General features: G+C 43.8%; 1 protein-coding gene and 1 long non-coding RNA gene across 2 annotated transcripts in view; one reads left to right on the top strand and one right to left on the bottom strand.

The window, feature by feature from the left end:
- Positions 1-20283, top strand: part of LOC310673485 — an 88549-nt gene that overhangs the window by 55245 nt on the left and 13021 nt on the right. The gene's annotated exons all lie outside the window — the stretch shown is intronic.
- Positions 1978-12502, bottom strand: LGSN (lengsin, lens protein with glutamine synthetase domain). Its single transcript, XM_083433630.1, has 4 exons — positions 12461-12502; positions 8511-9456; positions 6407-6573; positions 1978-3749 (listed from the first exon to the last, which is right to left on the bottom strand). Exons 1-4 carry the CDS (start codon positions 12485-12487, stop codon positions 2550-2552), a joined length of 2340 nt encoding a protein of 779 aa, XP_083289756.1. The 5' UTR covers positions 12488-12502; the 3' UTR covers positions 1978-2549.

Raw genomic sequence — 20283 nt, 5'->3', positions numbered from 1 at the left:
AAATATTTTTAGTTTCTTGGAGTTTGTTTCATTTTGTCCGCATTGTGTGACTGCAGGATTTAACAGAGTTACTGAAAGGAACATTTTAAAAAAATGTTGCTAAACTACAGCAGATGCAAGCTAATGGAGAAGAGCGTCGTGGCATCCATCAGAATTCTGAACTACCTAATGAAGCAATCCACCCTGCTGTGCAGATTCCTCCACAGATTTCTTCCTTAGAGCGCTACGATTAAAAGCTGTTATTTTATGCCACGTTCAAGGGAAAGATGTGTAGGTTGCAGGTGAACTGAGAGGTGCACTTGTACAAAGGGCTTTACTGCATTTAATGAGGCAAGCTAACAGACAGAGCCGAATTCACATGTGATGTTTCAAGGAAGAGTTGGTTTGGCCAGTTACTAAGAAAAGTATCAGTTCCAGAAGATGCAGCTCCCAGCAGGTCATGCTACAATGGATATTGTTTTGCAGCTTAAATAATAAATGCAGCTTCATTCATCCCTTGTGGTATCTCCAGTGACCTCCTACAAAACGTAACAGACCAACTTCACACTTTGAATTTAAACCAATCCAGTGCCATAAAATATTAATATTTTTCAATAACAAAAAACCATTAGCGTCACACAATGGAAACTTTCCTGCACCATGTCTGATGAGGAATGAGAGGAAGGTTATCTAGTAACCAAGTCATGCATCTACCCATCTTCCATGCTTGCTTTTGGGTTATTGATCACATCAATATTCTCCTTCTTAGATACAAAGGCTTGGAGGCAGTGATTTCCACCCTGTCCTGTGTTCATCGCAATCAGTTCCACTTCTGTTGTGCTACAGCTCAACTTCTGCTAAAACCTACATTATTCTTCTCATCCTCCCCAGTAGCTGAAACTAACATAATCAATTATGTAATCAATTGGGTTATTATGTAATCAATTGGGTTATTAACTTTGGTTCATTTCGACAGAAGGGAAACATCAACAATGCAGAAAATAAAATATTTATGTAACATTCACAGACTTTAAAAAGATAGTGAATATGAGTGGGTTGATCTATCTATCTATCAATCTATCTAGGGGACGCGGGTGGCGCTGTGGTCTAAACCACAGAGCCTAGGGCTTGCCGATCAGAAAGTCGGCGGTTTGAATCCCAGCGATGGGGTGGGCTGCCATTGCTCGGTCCCTGCTCCTGCCAGCCTAGCAGTTCGAAAGCACGTCAACTGCAAATAGATAAATAGGTACCACTCCAGTGGGAAGGTAAACGGTGTTTCCGTGCACTGCTCTGGTTCACCAGAAGCGGCTTAGTCATGCTGGCCACATGACCCGGAAGCTGTCTGCTGGCAAACGCCGGCTCCCTCGGCCAGTAAAGCGAGATGAGCGCCACAACGCCAGAGTCTGTAACGACTGGACCTAACGGTCAGGGGTCCCTTTACCTTCATCTAACATCTATCTATCATCTATCTATCTCTGTGAACATTGCATAGATAATTGCACAATTTCTGTTCCTGACCTTGGATGAGCATGCAAATTGTGGCAATTTCCATTTCCAATTCTGTTCCCAGTAGAATTCTCTGAATCCCTGCATGCATGCATTCTATGAGCAAAGGTTCATTCATACCCCACTGGTGGAAAAAGATGCAGCTTTTTTCAGTTTCCCCCTTCCCAGTGAGGCCCACCTCCAAAATCTGCTTCGGATTGTTAGGGTACCTTTCAACTCTAGGGTGGGGGTGGCAAGAATCACATCCACCAGTGACATCCTTCACTGTATTGCGTCACTATGTGTCTAGAATGAGTCCTTCTGTTTGCCAAATGGAACTCAGGATCCAAGCCTTAGTTCAGCAATTATTCTTCTAAGAAGTATAAAACTTTTAGAACTTAACTTAAAATAAAACCACTCCCTGGTGAACAGAGCTACACTTGGATAGACTTTATCTTATATGTGAATGGTTCCCAGTTGCTGTATACAAAGCTGAAGAAAACAGCATTGGAATTATTTACAACCTTTTTTATTGGTGACTGATCTTCATGCTGGAGCTTTTCACAACTTCAGTTCAACACTTTACTGCAAAACTGGTACTGAAGGAAACAATCCAGGAAATAAGTGTGTACAATGCAGCACAGGATTTCACTAGCCGGCTTTGTTTTTTTCAGTATGCCAAACATATACAGAACTCTGGGGCAAAGGAATCAGGGTGCTCTATGTGCCAGCTTTTGGAAACTGAAAAAGCCTTATTCAAGAGCATCTATATTTACTACAAAGCTATGGAAACCAATCTTTCTACCAATAAACAATTCTAATACTCTGTATAGTATTTAACAAGTGTTCAGAGTAATGCATTTGCATTATCTGGGTGTGATCCTTACAACAACTTTGTAAGGTAGGTCAATTTTATTATTTCCCATGCTGCAGATGAGAGGACTGAGGCTGAGAGAGAGCAGTTTGCTTAAGGTTGCCCCGTGAGTTCATGGCAGAGATGCGATTCAAACTGGAAACTTCTTGATCCATAGCTCAGGCTCTTAGCCATAACACTACAGTGGCTCTCAAAATGTCATGCACTTGTGCTAGATAAAATATTCTAAAAATTTATTCCTTTCCACGTCCATCTCTTCATTTTCCATCTCATACTGTTTCATAGCGACGAAATACCGGACAAAGGTGTTACCTAGGGCTTCCCGGATGCACTCATCTTCCTGAAGTGCAATGAGAGCATCTTCTAATTTCAGTGGGATTGTTGCAACTTTGAACTGAGCAGTGCTCTGGATCTCCTCTGATGCCTCCTGGAAACTGAGTCCTCTCCTTATGCCATCCAGACCAGCAGCGATAGTGGCAGACAGAACCAAGTAAGGGTTTGCCATTGCTGAACCTAGCCTGCTTTCAATCCGAGTTCCCTTCTCGCCGTGACTTTTGACGTTAAATGCACAGCTGTTATCATTCCATGCCCACTTCACAGACACCATCTCCTTGGAATCCTTGCGGTACACGTTGTAGCGTTTACGGCAGCCGATGGTTGGAGCCATCAAGCAGCTCAGAGCTGCAGAATGCACCAATAACCCAGCAAGCCAGTTCTTCCCTATGTCAGTGAACTCGGGGGCTCCGGAACCAGAAGAAAACAAATTATTCTCCCCAGTGATATCCCAAAGGCTATGGGAGAGGATTCCTGAGTTGCAAAATCCATTCTCGGTGAAAAAGCTGGCAATGTAATTGTACTTTTTGGCCACTTCTTTAATGCCGGTGCGGAAGGTGAAGGCACTGTCGGCTGCACTGAGGCCAAACTCTGGCTGAAAAGAGATCTCCATTTGGCCGGGTCCCGTGGAAGATGAGAAACTCTCAATGTTCGCCCCGGCGTGATACATCCCATCAATGAGTTCCTGAATGAAACACTGGTCTTGGTTATTGAGCATGGATGTGGTGGGGAAAGTGATCGCCTTTGAATTGATGATTTCGGCAATGCCATAAATGCAGAACTCGTAAGTGAAGGCAGAACGCAGGGCAAAGCCGAGGTCTTGGAGTTGGCCCAGCTGTTGTTTGGCAATGTGCCTGGGGGAAGTCAACAAAGGGTTGCCAGTTACAGCGAAGGAATCGCAGATCACTCTAGCAGTGTCTTCAGTCCATGGCAAAACCCGAAACGTTGCTAATTCAGGACTCAGGATTATGTCGCAGTTGAAATTGCTGGCGCTTATATGGTTTATTTCATTATCCTTGGGATTCAGAGTCAGTTCAAGGTAACCTCTGGGCATGGCAACACCATGGATTGCTTTGGCCTAAACAGAGGGAAGAAACTTTTAGGATTGCGCTGTAGTCACTTTAACACTGCAATTATGATTACAACAGTGAGAAATGCTATGCCTGTTTGAGTTCAAATTCTGCGCAAGGGTAGCTGTGTGTCTGATTTTACAGAGGATAGTCCTTTATCTGAAGGGCTGTCTGATGCAAGATCATTTCAAAGATACAGAACCCTAAGAAGGGAGAGCAGGAGCCCTGAAGCAGCCCATCAACAATGAAAAGCACCAGGACAGCAGACTGAGCAGACACAGAATCTTTTCCATTAAACTGAGATTATTTCTAGTTCAGCTATAGTATATTTCTAAATTTGAATCTATAAATATAAATTAACACATGCACATTTTATGCTAATATGCGTCTTCTTTTGCCCTTTTAATTCTGATGATGGACTTCCTCTTTCTTGGTGATATGTAAGGGGCCGCACTTCCAAAGCAGGGGTGTCAGCAACTTGTTCCATAAGGGAGTTATGCACTGTATCTCATGAGAGATATATCCAAAGATTTCTAAGTGTCCAGTGGGACCTCTATAGCATCTTTTCTTTGAACAGGCACAAACAGAGTACATTGGAGATTGCCAAGAGGGTTGGGAAATAAAAAGGCCCAGTGAGCATTTTGGTTGTGTGGTTCTCTGGATTGTGGTATAGTTCACTAACTCTTCAGTGAACTTCCTCTGTGAAAGGTTAGCAACCAGCTGCGTCTCAGGTTGCACCCTGTTTACAACTTCTTCCTACTTCTCACACTTCCCTCTTGGACCTCATGGCTTCCTTGTTCTACTATAGACTAGTTAGCTAGACTAGAACTGGGAACTTTTCTATCCAAGTATCTATTTTCCGTATCTACAAGGTTAGTTTCCTTACATACAAGCGTGTGTGTGTGTGTGTGTGTGTGTGATTGCAACAGAAAACATCTGCTCCAAGGTTCACTCCCTTAATACTAGTTTGCCCTGCATACCCAAAGGGTTTCAACAGGTAATTGGAACAAAATAATCCAACAAATTTGTTAACAGGTGACATTGGCCAACCCGACAATAGGTGGAATCCAACTGGTGCCCTTGGTTTCAGGGAAGGGCTTGTGATCCTGCAGACACCTTCACAAATGGGAGAAGAGGGGAGGTGATTTATCTTATTTGTTATTCCTTTTACAAGCCCCCACCCCACATTCCACCCTGTTCTGGGAGGTCCCCCAACACCTGAGGGGAATGAAAGAGGTCATAACCTGAAAGAGGGGGGAATTGAAACATGTTTGAAAAGCACCCCAAACCCATCAAACAACTTGCCAATGTGACAATAAATGAAGGCAGAAAGATAAGAAGACATGCAGCAGTCCAACAATCAAGTATAGAAATGTGCAGGTAGAAACAGAACCACCTGGATGGGAGGCAGGCAATCAACTAGTCCTTTGGTTCTGCAAAGGGGGAATAGAATTCCTAATAACTGCCTCCTCTCTCTATTAGCAGAGGCATACGATGGATCAAAAGCTCCTTCCAAGAATCCAACAGCATCCTAAGTCAGTAACCTGTAATATTGTACATGTGGTTAGACCTAGTCCTGCACACCTGTGCTCATCTTACATTCCAACTTATTTTTTATTTTATTTTGAAGAACATCAGATGATTTACACTTTCACTTGTACTTTAATTTGAGCATGGGTTGGGGATATATCAGACAAGTTCAGGTTAATTTGAAAAGGGTGAGCCTGGCTCCCTGCACTTTGAATTGAGTGATGGGTGAAAAGATGGTCCCATTACCCCATCGCCTTTCAAGAGCATTAAATTCCCTGGAAGAGAGTTCATTTCTGCTAATGCCTAAATGGCATCAGTGAAAGAAAATTGGATCTGAGCCCATAGCTTCAAAACTACAGCAAGATGTAAGGACAAAATTAAGAGAAAATTGCCTTTGGGGCTTCAAAGAAGTTTAGAATGAAAGCAAGGTTTTACTAGATTTCCAGTAATGCCAGTATATATTTTCACTCAATGGAACCTGAAATATTCATGACACGGTTATAGCTAAAATGCAGCATATAAACCATCCATGCTGAGTATCACATAAACAATACACCAAAAGGCCCTTAGAGGTCACTACTTTCTATACAGCTGCTACCAAATGCTTCATAATATGACTCATATTTATTAGAACACCAGCATCACTAATATTATTATTAAGCCGTCATGCATACAACGGTATTTTCTTATCTGATTTAATCGCTGAAAAGGGAATACTTCCAAACTAGAATGATTCCCATGCTATCACTTCAGTGCCTTTTGTAATTTGCTCTTGGCCTCCTCCTGCAATTTGCCAATGTCAAATAAAACAGGATCGTTGTGCATGTTGCAAATGTTTAGAAAAAGAAAGATAAATCTGGGGGAAGGCGAGTCTTGGGTGTGTAAAGAATCAACACTGACAAGTTCTCTTAATTAGATTTGCATTTCTTCAGGGCTGAGGAATGACCGCTTTGGCAGGGGGGCATCAGGGAGGAGATGAAATAAGCCTTATGGGTACCAATGAACAAAGGAGGAAATATATATTGTGTAAACTGGAATTGTATTGTACATAGCAAAGGTCTGTGGTATAGCAAGTTGTCTCTTCATGGCCTGGGAACACAGAAGAAGACTTGCTACAGGGGATGCATAAACGTACCCGGAAAAAACGAGACGGGATGGTCTTTGATCTTGACACGCCATGAAGGTCGGCTGCTTCAAACCTGACAAAACGTATATTGTCTCTGGACATCTGTTCTTTAATGCGCTCAATCTCAGAGACCAAGTGAAGGGGAATGCTCTTTACACTGGGATCTCTGCTGTGTTCTAAAAATGAAAATACACTTGATCAGGTCAAAATTTAAATATTTGCCATCAACATGTCCACGCTGGTATATCTTTTCAATGCAGTGCGCGATCCCAAGCAAAGATCAGTACAGTGGTACCTCTGGTAACGAACTTAATTAATTTCAGAGGTCCGTTCTTAAGCTGAAACTGTTCTTATCCTGAGGCGTGCTTTCGCTAATAGGGTCTCCCGCTGCGCGTGCGTCTCCAGCGAGCGATTTCCGTTCGCATCCAGGAGCAGCTACTTCCGGGTTAGCGGAGCTTGTAACCTGAAGCGTTCGTAACCAGAAGCGTTCATAACCAGAGGTACGACTGTACACGTAAGCATCTTGATTCTAATGGTGTGAAGCAGAAAAGCCTCTGGTGCAGCATGTCTTAAGGCTCAACAAGATACACTTTGCAAATAATAACTTAGCAATACACCTAGATAACGTCTGTGTATATGCAACGTATAAATGGTGAAACATTTTAGGTGGTAATCAACTGAAGTTTAGTCAGAGTAAGCATATTGAAATTAATGGACCTAGCTTAGTCATGTTCATTCATTTTAATGGGGCTACCCTGAGAAAAATCTAGCTGAATGCACCCCCCGCCAAAGCCCCACAGATTTCAAACAGGCCTCTGCTGCTCTCAGACAGCTGGTTTTTCACTCATTATTAACAGTTGTAGTCACTAAACTGCCGGAAGCAAATGCAACCAGTTGTCTGAAGGGGTCTAATTATGATATAGTTTGGATAAGATGCAAAAATCTAGCTTTCTGGATTCCGGGTGGCCACAGATTCAATCATTTGTTGGACTCATTTATTCAGATTAGTTCCGCATGATTGATACATGCTACTTTGGAGCCAATTAAAACTGTCTCCAAATTTTGCCTAATCCACATGCAATCCAAAGTGAATTTGCAGGGTTCCTGCTCAGGCAATATTTCTTTAGGAATTTCATGGGCCTTTATTAAGTTTCAATAATGTTAGCCAGGTGACGTGCAGGTGAAGAGCTTGACACAGCCCTGGTTCTCTATTAAATGATGTATTTATTATTACAGTTTATAGCCTCACTTTCTGCATGGAACACCCAAGGCAGAAAGCAATGGATTGGGTGAATCTGAAGGAGCCTGTTCAGGGAAAACTTCTACATGCATTTCATTAAAATTAGCTTTAAAAAGTTCTGCTCAGGAAAGTTCTGCTCATTCCAGTGTGGTATAGTGGTTAGAGAGCTGGGCCAAGACCTGAGAGGCTTGGGTTCAATTTCTCACTCAGCCATGAAGCTCACTGGGGACAATCTGGGTTGGAGCCTTCCTGTGCCCCCTCCCATTAGAGCAGAGCAGGCATAGGCAAACTCGGCCCTCCAGATGTTTTGGACTAGTAATCAAAGGATTCCCATCATCCCTGACCACTGGTCCTGCTAGCTGGGGATCATGGGAGTTGTAGGCCAAAAACATCTGGAGGGCCGAGTTTGCCTATGTCTGGAGTAGGGGATATCTCCATGGTGTCCGTGTTTTTCAAGAGCTATCCTGCAGCTTTCCCCCCTCAGAGTTCATACTTTTGGCTGCTCTCCTTATTGGAGCTACCAAAAATGACATTTTTTTGCTGAGGTGGGGGGTGGAGTGGAAGCAAACATTTCTCTTTTGGCAAAAATAATGGGGGGGGGGGGGAGGCACTGATAATGACACAACACAGGCACCCACCTTCTTCTCCCCTGCCGAGCCCTAATTACTGAGTTTGAATGGGCTCCTCTGACCCTCCCACTTGTGGCATTTATACACACACGCACACACCTTTTTGATGCACAATGTCCTTGTATACCATAAACCACACAAGTCTGTGTTATCAATAAAAACAAGACAAGGCAACACTTCTGTTTAACTGGGAAGACTCCCATCCCTATATGGTGTGCTGCAGGCAAAGTCTTAGCTTCCTTACCAGATGTGGGCTCAAATTTAGCTTCTGAAGCACTGCCTGCATTGGGGGAATGTGTCTGTTGCCTCCCAGGAGAATGATCCATATCTTCGCTTTCGGATGGCTGCTTATCCAACCCAGCAGAGCTGTGCAGCAGGGGTGGCTTCCCTGCTAGCCCTGCTCCTGGCTTGCGCCCAGAGAGGACTTTCTGATCACCTCCTCTTAAATGAGGGTGAAACATTTCCATGTAGCTCCTTTGATTATCACTAGACTTCAGCGGAAGTGTATGGGAAGAGGGACTTCTGGGTTTGCCACTGTTCCTAACCCTGGTACTCAGCACCGGGCTTTCTCTCAACAGGTTTTTCAACTCTTGCAAAGTTTCTTTGGAAATTCCAGAGCCCAAAGCTAAAGAGACTTTGCTTTCATCTTTTTCCTGGGTTGCTGCATGATGGTCCATGTCCTTTTTCTCAGTCATGTGGAACTTCCACTCCTTCTCTGCTGTGTCAGGTTTCTCTTTATCATTTACTGGTGTTTTTGCATTCTCCCTGATTCTCGCTGTATTTAGACACACAACTTTCTCTTCTTTGCCATCTAAATCTGTTTTCGGTGCATGGTCTTCATTGCCGAAATTTTCTATTGCCCCATGAGCTTCTGGGCTGCTTTTGTGAGGTTCCTCTCTGCCCTGCTGTGGGTCTTCTGTTGTATGACAATATTTGGGAGGGCTCTCATCTGCTTCCTGCATTTCTGGGAAGCCTGGTGGTTTCTGAAGAAGTTCGTCTGTACATAGCTTGACGTAAGCAAGCTTTCTTTGATGAGAGAGAGAATCAGAAGTGTTTCCAGGGTGAGAAGTGTCCATAGTTTCACATCCTGCTGTAAGGTTCTGCTTCCCAGTGACTTTGACTCCTCTTTTTCTTCTTAATCCACACATGCAGTTGCCATCAACTTCCTCAGTTTCATTTCCGGCAGTGCTCTGCAATCATCAGCAAATATAAACAATATGCTCTGTTCGAATGAAATATGCAGCCCTCTTTAATTCACACTTTATACATTTGACATACTTACGGAATTGATACATTCCATAAACCCAGGCCCAATGCACATTGTAACATCCACACTGCAAGGGGATTTAGACCACAACCTAATCAAAGCTCGCTCTTCTGTTAAATGTTTAATAGAATCCAATATATAGATATCTCATCTTGTTTTCTTATCCTTAATCTGACAGATTATGGGCAATCTAGCACCAGTCAGACAAGAAAGCAGGACATCCAGGGACCTGCCTTAATTATTATTGTTGTTGTTATTATTATTACTATTTGTATACTGCTCTATACCCATAGATCTCAGGGCAGTTCACAACATAAAATTACAATATTAAAAAACCACAAAATACATAACAAAAATAAGAACAGAAACAAACCAATAATCCCCATTCCACAACACATTTAAAAGGACATTGGATGTCAATCAACCAAAGGCCTGGTTAAAAAGGAACCTTTTCACCTGGCATCTAAAGATGTATCATGAAGGCACCAGCCAAACCTCCCAGGGGAGTGCATTCCACAAAGAGGGAGCCACTGCAGAAAGCACCCGTTCTCCTATTGCCACCCTCCAGACCTCTCATGGAGGAGGCACACATAGAAGGGTCTCAGAGGACAATCTCAGGGTCCGGTTAGGTTCATATGGAGAGAGGCGGTCCTTGAGGTACTGTGGTCCTGAGCCATTTAAGGCTTTATAGGTCAAAACCAGCACTTTGAATTAGGCCCAGAAACTAATTGGCAGGCCAGGATCGGTGTAATTTGCTCAAACTGTCTTGTCCCAGTAAGCAACCTGGCTGCTGAATTCTGCACCAGCTGAAGTTTCCGAACCGTCTTCAGAGGCAGCCCTACATATGATGCATTGGAGTAATCTAACCTAGAGGTTACCAGAGCAACAACAACCATAGTTAGGCCATCCCTGTCCAGATAAGGGCGCAGCTGGGCCACCAGCCAAAGCTGATGGAAGGCTTCCTCTTATTATAATTAAGTCTCCAATCATTTCTTGATAAAGGAGGTCTGCTTGGAAAGTTTGCTTGTCCAAAAGGTATTTTCTTAAAAACATTGTCTTCTTGAGTCTTTAAGTAATCCTGCATTCTGTATACCAAACAGCTAATTGTTCACTCCATCCCAAGTCTCAATTAAGTTCTTCCTATCAGAAAGGAAGTGGAGTTCCCACAGCGGGGAATGAACAAAAAACTAAATTATACAAAGTATGAATCGAAAACATTCATCAATATTTCATCTCTCCCCAGTGAGATCTTCAGGAAAAGAAAGCGAGAGAGAGAGAGAGAGAGAGAGAGAGAGAGAGAAGAATTACAAGAAAGATAGTTTTACCTTCTCTAAAAACACTGGAAAGCAAAGGATTTAAGAGATGGGAATACTGGGCATTAACAATGTATGGTTTGTGAGGGGGGGTGTGTTTCAGAGAGTTTAGAATGATCTGATGCTAAGCTGCTCCACAGGGCAGCAGATTGTGGTGCCAAAGTTCTGTGGTGGAAGACTGGGGTGGCTAAGCTGTGGCCCACGTACCCAATCTTCCCTTAGGACTCTAAGACACCCCACATTTTCTTTTTTTTAAACCAAGGTTCAGTTTTAGCATTTTTACTTTTTGTATGCAATACACAAAAGTGTGGGTTAAGTTATTGCAAATTTAAGTTAAGTCTGCTGCAACTGGATTTCTTATGGACAGTGTCAATCCTGAATGTGTTGGATTTGTGACTATTATGCTCATTTGCCTTCAGTAGCAGTAAAGCTCTGCTGGATGAAATACAATTGCCTCTGGTCTATTTTGGGGGAATCCTGCAACGTGTTTAAGTTTTTACTCTGCTAGCTATACATTGGAGTTCTGCTCTGGCTCAATATTGAGTAGAATACCATGACAGATCCACACAGATTGTCTGTGTGGATGGCAATCTTAATTGTTGCTGATTTTTTTTTTCTAATACAGCACAAGTTGGGGGTACAATCCAGCATTTTAAGGCCCCGTAGAAGAGTTTAGCAACTGCTTCATCTCTCACTCAGATCATTAGAAGTTGATGGCCAGGAGCGTCTTACCCATAGAGGCTAGTGGCGCGGGGCACCGGGGTGCCAAGTTCTGGAGGGCGCCCGGGAAGAGGCGGAGGCTGGACGCAGCACCTCCCAGCATCAGCTCACCACCCTCGCCCACCTCTGCCATGCCGCGTCGAAGCAGCGCCGCACCCGGAGCCTCCTTCTGCTGTGGCCACAGCGGCACAAAGCGACCAGCTGAGCTGGGAGGCGCCGCGTCCAGCCTCTGCCTCTTCCCCGCTGGAGGAGCTGCCCTCCAGCCGCTGCCTGCCTCCTCCAGCCCCACCAGCAGCGCTGTCCTCCCTAAAGAACTCTGGGAAATGGGGGGGCACCGGACGGAGCTTTGCACCATGGCGCAGGATATGCTTAAGACAGCCCTGCTGATGGCTTATGCCTTAGATTTGTCCACTGAAGCACAGACAGCGTTGATTTAATTGAATTCCCTTCCTGACATGTGTACTGCACACAAATAGTTAACCTTTCAGCTTAGCACAGACAACTAGCTGACTTTGGAGGCTTTTAGCTAACTTCAAAGGGAAAATGCTGCTGCTTGCTAAGCACACAGTGCATCAAACACCCCAAACTTTGCCTCTCTAGCAGTTTCAGATCCAAGACATAAAGCGATGGTGTTTGGGACTGATTAAGTTATTACCTAACACCGCATGCTCAGTCGAATTTCTTGAAATCAGTCTTCTGCTTGTTTATTTGTTTGTTTGCTTGCTTGCTTGCTTGTTTGCTTGCTTGCCAACTTATTAAGGTTACATCCCAATATTTTCAATGCACTATTTTTCACCAAACAGTGCAATGGAGATTCTTTTTCCTCACCACCATTCATAAGCAAAGCATGCACCTAGCAAGTTTTACATCATTCACAACACACATATGTTTTACCTGGCCATTGGCATCTTCTTTGTCCATCTCCTGCACATTTTGGTTCCAGCTCTCATTCAATATGGCTAAGGAAATGCACCCAGTATTTATGGAGGTGTCTACAATGGAGCTATCTGCAACAAACATGAGCTAGCACAGAATTTCCAGAAGCTCCTCTCTTTTGGGCCAATGATCAACTGGGGGAAAGAAGCCATAGAAAGGGTTGCAACCAGGAGGGTGCTTTGCTGGAATAGTTTAGAGAGAAAATGTATGTTTGTAGCCAACCAGCTGCCAGGAAACACAAGACAAAGAAAGCATAAAACAGTTTTGTTCAACTATTTTTTCCACAAGCTTTTTCTTTTGTTTTGTACGATGTAATTATTTTGTTGCTATTCTGAAACCCAACCTATTGATGCAATTCTTAGGGCCATTCCAACAGCAAAGTGCTGTTGAACCCAACACAGCAAGAAAGGGCGCAGCACCAAATAGAATCAGCCTTGTGTGTCCCTTGCTAGATGTTGGTGGCCATTGTTTCGCTCGGCTCTTTGTGAAAAGGGTTCAGAATCTTGCTGAATGAACAAATTCGTATTGTACATGCCTTTGCCTGCATTGTTGTAGGTCAGGATGGGAAGGGATAGAAAGCATGTTGCTAAATGGGCATTTGGGTTCTGCATGTTTCATTAAACTGACTCAGCAGGACAAGAGACAAAGCTGAACAGCCTAGCACAACCCTTTGGGGGCTAACACTGGTTTCTGTTAGCTCCACAGTCATTGCAGTTCCAAGTGGGAAAGCCACTCTGCTCAGATAGTATTATCCACTTTGTGTTAACATATGAAATTTTAGAGTGTGGGTTGGATAAGGCATGAGAGCACAACCATCTAAAGATTTGGGGTTATATCCAGTTAAGTCACACTCAGAATATTCCCCCTGAAATTAATGATCCATAGGCCACATTCGCACCGTGTATTTAAAGCACTACAGTGATACTTTAAGCACTCGTGGCTTGCCCCAAAGAATTCTGGGAGCTGTAGTTTGTTAAGAATGCTGAGAGTTGGTAGAAGACCTCCCACAGACCTAAAATTCCCAGATTTCCCCATGAAGAGGGACGACTGTAGAAATTGCAGCATTGGGAGGGGAATTGTGAGTCTCTCAGCACCCTTGATTCAACCACCTCATTCTCCTGCAGGAACGCAACAGGCCTTTCTAGAAAATGCTCAAAATCTGGTAGCTAATTTCCAGTTATTACAATTAGAAGTTATTCCAGAACCCATTTGTTCAGGGCTGCAATATCAACTGCTGAACAATATTTTACATCACCTAATAACACTCATAACGACACACTTTTCAACGTCTACATATTCAAGCTAACACGGATATGTGAATTAACCCTTATAGTCTTGGAAAAGGGTAGATAAAAATATGTATGCAGACAGTGTGAGATTCCATTGGTTGGAATCAGTTATATTTAATATGTTGCAACCTATCCCAATACCAAGAAACAGGATTTTGTTTTATTTTTCAGTTTCTGCTGTCCATTCCTCCCAATTAGGAGTTCAGACAGTGAGTGCAGGCCCCATGGATGGCTCAGTTCAAAGAGACTCGAGCCAAAGGAATGGTTGGTGCTGCCAACTTTGACAGCACTGCAAGCAAGGATCTGAAAACCACGCAATCCACTGTTTAGATCCTTCATGTCCATATGCAGGCTGCTTGCAAAAGTGTAAATTCATATTCCTAGCCACAGCCCCATGCAGAGGCAGGCTTAAACACATTTGTTTCAATGAGCTGGTGAATTCATTAGAACGTATGGGCAATGCAGCTTTCTTGTATTATAATCTACAGCTTTTTAAATTATTGTGCATCACTTCAGAATGCATTTAAAAAGATGAGGGGGAGTGGGGGAGGGAGAGGAGGAGAGAGAGATTACTTCTCTAGAGTGTTTTAGGGATGGAGCTAGGATGAACATTGGGTTTGTTTGTCAAACAAATGAAAGAACATTGAGTTGTTTAATCATGTTCCATCTAATTATTGATTGCATTTAAATATGTTGCCGATATTGATTACTAAAGCAGTATATTAAGATGGAAACTGATTAATTCAAATACATTGGCATAAACTTTCAGTTCAGGTGCCTTTTAGAGGGGTAGACGGTAGCTCCAAAATCAACAGCAGGAATCATAGAATCATAGAGTTGGAAGAGACCACAAGGGTCATCGAGTCCAACCCCCTGCCAAGCAGGAAACACCATCAGAGCACTCCTGACATATGGTTGTCAAGCCTCTGCTTAAAGACCTCCAAAGAAGGAGACTCCACCACACTCCTTGGCAGCAAATTCCACTGTCGAACAGCTCTTACTGTCAGGAAGTTCTTCCTAATGTTTAGGTGGAATCTTCTTTCTTGTAGTTTGGATCCATTGCTCCGTGTCCGCTTCTCTGGAGCAGCAGAAAACAACCTTTCTCCCTCCTCTATGTGACATCCTTTTATATATTTGAACATGGCTATCATATCACCCCTTAACCTCCTCTTCTCTCAGGCTAAACATGGCCAGCTCCCTTAGCCGTTCCTCATAAGGCATCGTTTCCAGGCCTTTGACCATTTTGGTTGCCCTCCTCTGGACACGTTCCAGTTTGTCAGTGTCCTTCTTGAACTGTGGTGCCCAGAACTGGACACCACAGGTGAGGTCTGACCAGAGCAGAATACAGTGGCACTATTACTTCCCTTGATCTAGATGCTATACTCCTATTGATGCAGCCCAGGAGCCTTTAGCAATCGCAGGGAAGTCAGAAGCACTGGTAGAAAGTGAATATTAAAACATAGAAAACACTCATTGCATTCAGAAGGCCCCATGTTCTGTACAAATCCCCATTTATTCTTCATCCATTGCGCTCCCACCAATGGTTTGGGAAAGGAATGTACACATGACATTTGCCACAATCCATATCCACTCTATAACCTGCTGTTTCTTATAAAATACTGCATATTGATGGGTTCCCCCTCTTTCCCTCAAATAGTCTTGATCCAAATTGAGGGAAAATGAACAACCTAGCTGTGTTTTAACGTTATGATGTGTACGCAGCCTTGGCCTCTTTTACCTGCATGTGGACAAGTGTAGGTTTCTGCAGCATTGCATCCTGATCCTGCTAAAGGCTTCATGGAATGCACTCCTGCTTACCGTGCAAACTTTAAATCACTGAGGGTGCTTCCAGTGTGTCACTTCTTTGGGTGGGGGTGGGGGGACATTCAGTCGTACACCAGAAAATTAAGGTTGCACAATTATAGTTGTTTGGGAGGTCTTGGGCAACAAACCTGCTTCCTTAAAGACCTGGATTTCAGCAATAAGGAAAGTGAGGTTAGGGGAGAAAGCACTGGAAAGTGTGCGGTAACAAGACATTGGTTTTGATGCAACTGCCACGTAACCTCCCTAGAAACCAATCAGAATGAAAGCTCATTAAATAGCTAGCTTCATCTAAACCCCCTACAAAACAAATCAGGATGAGTACTCAATAAACAGGTCATCTGGAAGCCCCCAGACTGTAAAAAAATTGATAACTCAAAAACATTGGTGCCACTTTCCACTTTAGTGTAAAAGGGCTGAACTAGGAACATGGGAAATGTGTGTGTGTGTGCACCCAGAGAACACTGCTGTTAACAATAAGGATTTATAAGGGCTGGTGTTTCCCTTACCCAGAAAATACAGGGCACGGAACAGTGGGGAGGTGACTGAGCTAATGATGAACTTTCCAGATACTGATACTGTAGGAGGAGTATCAGGAAGACTGCATCAAATTTAATGATTACTTAGTTAAATATGTTAAGTTAAATCAACTGAAAACAGCTTGCAGATACTTAATTGGCTTAGGATTTTATTTAAGTTAAGTGATTGATGAATGTGTTTAATTTCATAATGTGAAGATCTAAGGATGTTAATGTTTAAGTTAAACTTTTTTAAGAACTGTGATTTGGAAAACCATTAAAAGGACATGCAATGAAATTCAACCAAGGGGAAGCGAGGAAGTCACTTAACAATATTAATAAGTGTAATTTTTAATAAGGCTATGATTCATGTTTGTTTGTTCTATGTGTTTGTTTGTTTATAATGTTGTGAAAACCAATAAAAAAAAATTGGGTGGGGAAATGTTGAACTTTCCACAGCAAAGTTCAACTCCAGGCATCTTCTTTCTAAGTGAATTTACACCTCAGAATTTGGGTTTCCAACAAGCCAGGGGGGGTGTGGTGAGGAACAACCTGGTCTAGCCTTCTGCGCATTTGAAGAATCTTGATATAAAGGAATCAGCAGGGGAAGCATTTGAAGGTGTGGTGCTAAAGCACCATTAACTGATAACATCTGTATATGAAGCTGTTGTTAAAAGCACAATAAAGAAGCAGGTAGCATCGAACTGCGGACTGATCTGAAGCCAGGTTTCATTGCCAGTAAAGTACAGTGGAACCTCAGTTTTCGAACGTCTCAGCTGCCAAACATTTCGGAAGACGAACACCAAAAACCTGGAAGTGAATGCTTCTGTTTTCGAATGTTTTTTGGAACTTGAACAGCTTCCAAGGCACATTTCTCATTTTTCCCCATTGAAATTGCCAACAGCCCTTTGATCCTCGGTTTTCGAACGTTTCAGAAATCGAACGATCTTCCGGAACAGATTACGTTCGAAAACCAAGGTACCACTGTATGTATTTATGAGGTTTGAGGAATACCAACGGAATGCATGCTAACAAACTGAACAAAAGAACCCTCTCCTGTACAAAATAATTATGTGTTGTGTGCTTTGCAATACAGTAGGTGGCACCATTTGCACAGCTTAAATGTTCACATCCAAAATGTTTGGATTTTGCACTTTAAAGCAAAAGCAAGGAATCTTTTATGATTCACATAATGATCAGGTTCATGGTGGCCTCTCATAATTGCACCTTGACTCTTTTTTTTTCCTGGACAATTGACGCAGCTCCATGAGATAAAATGATGTGCTTCTGGACTAAAATGAATGTCACAGGTGGATCCTAGCTCCTTAGGAAAAAGTTTGAAACTATAAGCTAAAAGTGACCAGATGGGTTTCATCATAAACAGCCTCAGAAAAAGCCTGCTCTAACAAAGGCATAGACCACCGAGGGTGCTTCCATATATTTAAAGCGCATGGCTTCCCTTGTATAATTCTGGGTAGTGTGGTTTACTCCACACACAGAGCTACAGTTCCCATAACTTTTAATAAGCCGCAGTTCTCAGGATTCTTGCGGGTGGGGGGGGGGGGTGATGTGCCTTAAGGTAAAGGTAAAGGACCCCTGACAGTTAAGTCCAGTTGCGTAAGACTCTGGGGTTGCAGCTCACATCTCGCTTTACCGGCTGAGGGAGCCAGCATTTGTCCGTAGACAGTTATTCCGGGTCATGTGGCCAGCATGACTAAGCCACTTCTGGCGAAACCAGAGCAGCACATGGAAAGGCTGTTTACCTTCCCGCCACAGCAGTACCTATTTATCTACTTGCACTTTGACGTACTTTCAAACTGCTAGGTTGGCAGGAGCTGGGACAGAGCAATGGGAGCTCACCCCATTGTGGGGATTCAAACCGCCGACCTTCTGATAGGCAAGCCTTAGGGTCTGTGGTTTAGACCACAGTGTCACCCATGTCCCGTGATGTGCCTTAACTGTGCTTTAAATGTATACTGCTCTTGAGCCAACTGTAAGTCCCCCCCCACCAATATTCTATTATAATAATTACAACAATAATAATTACAGTTCTTACAGAATAGATATCCATGCTGTTATCGGTGCGATTATTTGTCACAACCATACAATCTTTTTGCTAAATTATTAACTTTATAATATAATATGAAGATTATGATTTCCCTCCTAGAGAAAGTTAATATTAACAATGGTGTTGTCTACCTTTAAAAAAAAAAGTGAACCATTTTCATAGTAATCCTTTATTCTCATTAACATTCACAAATGCACAGACAACCACAATCCCTCCCACTCATTCCTGCATTGTCATACCAACATAGATGGGCACAGCAACACGCAAGTGAAGAAATGGCTTAAGAGGGAATATGCACCACTTCACACAATTCAACAGGGCATCTCTTCCTGTGTTTCTCTCTTGCCCCTAAATGCACACTACCAACGCAAGTGGTCTGAAAAGCGAGATGAGTGCCGCACCCCACAGCCACCTTTGACTGGACTTAACAGTCCAGGGGTCCTTTACTTCTACCTTCACCTTACTCCAAAGGAATTGCTTCCACAAGCTTCAGTCTGAAGAACTGGCCCTTTTGCAAGTGACACATCATGTTCATTTTGCACTTGCGAGGATCCTTTAGTGTGGCAGTCCCTATTCTTGCCTGTTTAGATTAGGCAAATAATAATAATAATAATAATAATAATAATAATAATAATAATAATAATTTATTATTTATACCCCGCCCATCTGGCTGGGCCTCCCCAGCCACTCTGGGCGGCTTCCATAGAAACCAAAAATACAGTAAAATATCACACATTAAAAACTTCCCTGAACGGGGCTGCCTTAAGATGTCTTCTGAATGTCAGGTAGTTGTTTATCGCTTTGACATCTGCTGGAAGGGCATTCCACAGGGCGGGCGCCACTACCGAGAAGGCCCTCTGCCTGGTTCCCTGTAGCTTTGCTTCTCGCAATGAGGGAACCGCCAGATGTCCCTCGGCGCAGGACCTCAGCGTCCGGGCAGAACGATGGGGGTGGAGACGCTCCTTCAGGTATACTGGACCGAGGCCATTTAGGGCTTTAAAGGTCAGCACCAACACTTTGAATTGTGCTCGTAAACATACTGGGAGCCAATGTAGGTCTTTCAAGACCGGTGTTATATGGTCTCGGCGGCCGCCCCCAGTCACCAGTCTAGCTGCCGCATTCTGGATTAGTTGTAGTTTCCAAATCACCTTCAAAGGTAGCCCCACGTAGAGTGCATTGCAGTAGTCCAAGCGGGAGATAACCAGAGCATGCACCATTCTGGCGAGACAGTCCGTAGGCAGATAGGGTCTCAGCCTACGTACCAGATGGAGCTGGTAAACAGCTGCCCTGGACACAGATTTGTCCTGTGCCTCCATGGACAGCTGTGAGTCCAAAATGACTCCCAGGCTGCGCACCTGGTCCTTCAGGGGCACAGTTACCCCATTCAGGACCAGGGAATCCTCCACACGTGCCCGCCTCCTGTCCCCCCAAAACAGTACTTCTGTCTTGTCAGGATTCAACCTCAATCTGTTAGCCGCCACCCATCCTCCAACCGCCTCCAGACACTCACACAGGATCTTCACCGCCTTCACTGGTTCTGATTTAAAAGAGAGGTAGAGCTGGGTATCATCCGCATACTGATGAAAACCCAGCCCAAACCTCCTGATGATCTCTCCCAGCGGCTGCATGTAAATGTTGAAAAGCATGGGGGAGAGGACAGAACCCTGAGGCACCCCACAAGTGAGAGCCCAGGGGTCTGAACACTCATCCCCCATACCACTTTCTGAACACGGCCCAGGAGGAAGGAACGGAACCACTGTATGACAGTGCCCCCAGCTCCCAGCCCCCCAAGATGGTCCAGAAGGATGTTATGGTCGATGGTATCAAACGCCGCTGAGAGATCCAGCAGAACTAGGAAACAGCTCTCACCTTTGTCCCTAGCCCGCCGGATATCATCAACCAGTGCGACCAAGGCAGTTTCAGTCCCATGATGAGGCCTGAATCCCGACTGGAAGGGATCCAAATGGTCCGCTTCTTCCAGGCGTGCCTGGAGTTGTTCAGCAACCGCTCGCTCAATCACCTTGCCCAAGAATGGAAGATTTGAGACTGGGCGATAGTTGGCCATTGTGGCCGCATCTAAAGATG

Source organism: Podarcis tiliguerta, assembly GCF_965153285.1.
Source record: "Podarcis tiliguerta genome assembly, chromosome: 3".
Taxonomy (NCBI): domain Eukaryota; kingdom Metazoa; phylum Chordata; class Lepidosauria; order Squamata; family Lacertidae; genus Podarcis; species Podarcis tiliguerta.
This window is presented reverse-complemented; position numbering and strand designations above follow the sequence as displayed.